Source organism: Sinocyclocheilus grahami, unplaced genomic scaffold (genome assembly GCF_001515645.1).
Source record: "Sinocyclocheilus grahami isolate Dianchi unplaced genomic scaffold, SAMN03320097.WGS_v1.1 scaffold993.1, whole genome shotgun sequence".
Taxonomy (NCBI): domain Eukaryota; kingdom Metazoa; phylum Chordata; class Actinopteri; order Cypriniformes; family Cyprinidae; genus Sinocyclocheilus; species Sinocyclocheilus grahami.
The window spans coordinates 219,228-223,502 of record NW_015506172.1 but is presented as its reverse complement, the minus strand read 5'-3'; the positions used below and the strand labels follow the sequence as shown (position 1 = coordinate 223,502).

At 34.7% G+C, this 4,275-nt stretch overlaps 1 protein-coding gene across 1 annotated transcript in view; it reads right to left on the bottom strand.

The window, feature by feature from the left end:
- The window catches only part of vdra (vitamin D receptor a), a 74,950-nt gene that overhangs the window by 40,200 nt on the left and 30,475 nt on the right, over positions 1-4,275 (bottom strand). Inside the window, exon 2 of the mRNA XM_016250536.1 lies at positions 1,749-1,916. Within this exon, the coding sequence (XP_016106022.1) occupies positions 1,749-1,916 (168 nt within the window). The remainder of the gene's footprint in view (positions 1-1,748; positions 1,917-4,275) is intronic.

The window sequence follows — 4,275 nt, the reverse complement described above, 5'->3', positions numbered from 1 at the left end:
GTGTGTGTGTGTGTGTGTGAGAGTGCGTGTGAGTGTGTGTGTGTGTGTGTGTGTGTGTGAGTGCGTGTGAGCAGGAGACCAAAAGCAGAAGCCGCTTATAGTTCATAGTTGCTTGATGGCGCTGTGATCAGTAAACAGCTGTGCTGAGATCAGTTTTGATGCTCCAGATTCATCAGAGACATACATCTGTGTGGCTGTTTTTGTTCTAGGTAAATGATAATCAGAATCAGCACAATGTCATTATCATCAGCGCTGTATGGTGAAGCTCATGAAGAAATGTATTGTCATTGTGAACCTTAAAATCAATATACATTTATCCAGGTAAAAGATAAACATCTGGAAATCAGAATATAGTGGGGAAAAAACAAATATATATGTATATACACTACCGTTCAAAAATTTGGGATCAGTAAGATTATAATGTTTTTAATGGAGTCTCTTATGCTCATCAAGGCAAAAATACAGAAAAAACAGCAATATTGTGAAATATTATTGTAATTTCTGATATTGGTTTCCTATTTTAATATATTTTAATATCAAATCTAATATATTTCTGTGATGCGCAGCTGTATTTTCACTCTTATTACTATTATTATTACTCCAGTCTTCAGTGTCACATGATCTTCAGAAATCATAATAATATGCTGATTTATTATCAGTGCTGGAAACAGTTGTGCTGCTTAATATTTTTTTGGAACCTGTGATACTTTTTTCAGGATTCTTTGATGAAAAAAAAGTTAAAAAGAAGAGCAGTTATTCAAAACTCAAATCTTTTCTAACAATAAACGTCTTTACTATCACTTGTAATCCATTTAACACATCCTTGCTGAAAAAAAGTATTAATTAAAAAAAATAAATATATAGAAAGAAAACATTTACTGACCCCAAACTTTTAAATACTAGTGTATGTTGTAACACAAAATTTCTATTTTGAATAAACACTGTTCTTTTTGATATCTAAAGGATCAAGTGACACTGAAGACTGGAGTAATGATGCTGAAAATTCAGATTTGATCACAGAAATAAATTACAGTTTAACAGATATTCACATAGAAAACAGCTGTTTAAATTCTGATAATATTTCACTGTTTTCACTGTACTTTACATCGCATAAATGCAGCCTCGGTGAGCAAAAACATCACAAAATCAATTTTTTGGATTTCTCAGTATCTCAGTACACTCATCCTTAATTCACCAAGTTTAAATTTGTCTTGATTAAATTCTAATGAAGAAAAGCAAGTGCTTGCAAAAGTTAAAACTACAATGACGAAGTGTGCCACGTAAAGCACGAGCTGTTCTCTTCTGGAATCACACAACAGCTGTGGATCAGATGCAGCACTGACCATTCTGGAAAGCTCAGATGTTTGCTGCAAACAGTCGTTTACCAGCGTTACGCCTCAACGCTGATCCCAGATCAGATCCGTCCAGAATCCACTCCCACGCCACCGAAGACTCGCAGCGATCGCAGAAAAACTGCAGCTCCGCTTCGGAAAAAAACTAAACAAGAAACGCTTTCCAAATGTTGGGCTCGACCCAGATCTGCACATCAGAGACGCTGAACTTTAGACCTCGTTTTTAGCGCTCGCTAGGAAAAGAAAAGGCTCGTAGCTGGCAGGCGGGAGACGCAGAGGAACGGGGGGCCCTAAATCCGGACAGAGGGGCCCGTTAAGGGAGGGAAGAGCTGCAGGCGGGGCCTCTCTGCAGAAACACGGTCAGCGCCGGGGATTATGTGAAGAAACACTCCCTACCTGAGCAGCAGAACACAGAACTCACTTCTGAGGACGTTTCAGAGCATCTTATTGTGACAAGCGGAGTGTGCACTTCCGTTAGCAGCGAGATTTCCAGAACGCAGAAAACACAGACTGAATCCAGGCCTCGAAAATGGACTTCAGCAGAGTTATTGGAGTTAACGAAAGCTGAAATTAAAAGCACAGAAAAATATTTATTTATTTGAAATTTAAAACAAAAACAAACAAAACAAAATATATATATATATATATATATATATACTGTATATATGAATTAATATGTTTCAGTTCTTATTTCTCATTTTAATTTAGTTTGCCTTGATGTGCTAAAATAACTCAAACTAAAATAAACAATCACAAAAACTATACAGACTATCAAAAATGACTATCTATCTGTCTGTCTATCTATCTCTCTATCAATTTCTATCTACCCATCCATCTATCTATCTATAAATAATGTCTATCTATCTATCTATCTATCTATCTATCTATCTATCAATAATGTCTATCTATCTATCTATCTATAAATAATGTCTATTTATCTATCTATCGTCTGTCTGTCTATCTATCTATATATCTATAAATAATGTCTATCTATCTATCTATCTATCTTTCTATAACTAATGTCTATCTATCTATCTATCTGTGTACAGTATGTTTCTGTAGATTTAGTTGTTTTACAGTATTTTTTTACTGTATTCTCAATAGCTTTGTACCATGTATGTGGTGTACACACTGATCTATAATAAAACAAGAGCACAAAAAGAAGAAAAAAACAGAATTTAAAATGTCAATGTAATTTGAGTGGTCATTTAAATATTTGAGGTGTGTTGCTGGATATGGTCATGTTCTGTCTGTCTGTCTGTCTGTCTGTCTGTCTGTCTATTCATTCACTTTTTAACACCATGCCAGCATCAAAGCTATTTTCATGGTGATCTCAGAATAAACTACACAAGGCATACAATTAACAAAAAGTTATAAAAGACATTATAAATCTACACTAGACTAAAATTCTAAAATATATTCAGGTGATACGTTTATAAATAAATCAGTTAAACACACCTATAAATAAAGCCATTGTCTAGTTACATTAAAAACAGTATCACTAAATAATTAAATTTTTTTATTCATTTGCTGTTACGTTGCTGTTTGTTTTGTTTTTGAAGTTAGATTAGTTTGTGCTTTGTTAGATGAGTGTTTTGCCATTTATTGTACTTTTATTTTTAGTTTAAAGGAGTTTAATTAGGGCGTCGTATACGCCGAAGATTTCGATTTTATTTTAATTTTTTTCTTTTTTTGTGAGTTTAGAGGTTAGTTATAAGGATTGTTTTTGTTTTGTTTATTTCTTTGATTTGGGTGACACTCCTGTTTTCTTTTTGAAGATCTCAGAATAGCACACTATTTATCAGAAATAACAGGAGCAGTATGCAAGAATGCTAATTCAAATCTGGCTTCAGATATCAAACGGTGAACAAGTCAAGGACAAGCTTCTGCACAAACACAGTTACAAGCGGCACAGATGTTCGGCACGCTACCAAACCTGATTACAGAAAACAACAGACGAGCTTTCACAAACACCGCAGGCCAAAGTCAAAGCAGCAGCATGTGTTCGGTGGAGAGCGTCTGCGATGGACGTCACGTGAACTTTAACCCAGGAACACACTGTACACCAGCAAATAAAAATAGCACAGAACAACACGTGAACGTACAGCAGACGCAGAGCGACTACTTCAGAGCGCTTGGACCATAAAAACACACCCAAATATCTCATAAATTCAGTGTAACTGCTTGGTAATTTCACTTGGATGAAATGAAACATTCAGCAAATTTTCCACTTGTTCTTAAAATCCCAAATACTTAAAATGAATAGATCAGCCTATGTAGCATATGTAATACTTTAATAATTGACTTAAGAAATACAGTTCTTTATTTATAAAAAATTTATATTTTCTGTGAAATTGTTCACGCTTGCCGCACTCATGCAGCCTGTCTCATAATGCACACCGCAAGTTTTCACGAGCGCATCTGGCAGCATGGAAGAGGCTTGACGCACGCGCAACCTGTGTCGACTCGCGCCTGGCTCCTCGTTAAAAACGAAAGTAAATTCAGTCTAACTGCTTGCTAATTTCACTTGGATGAAATGAAACATTCAGCAAATTTTCCACTTGTTCTTAAAATCCCAAATACTTAAAATGAATAGATCAGCCTATGTAGCATATGTAATACTTTAAGAAATACAGTTCTTTATTTATAAAAAATTTAACTTCAATAATTACCTAAAAAATGAAAACAATGTTTACTTCATTGACAAATACATGAAGGCTTAACTAAAAATTTATATCTAAATTAATTCTGCATAAAAATTATGAAGAAAGTTGAAATGAAATCAGTACTTCACTTCAAAATAATTTATTATTTACTCCAATCAAAAAGGTTATCTTTTCTCTTATAAAAAGCACACACACACACACACACACACACACACACACACACACACACACACACACACACACACACACACCCTCCC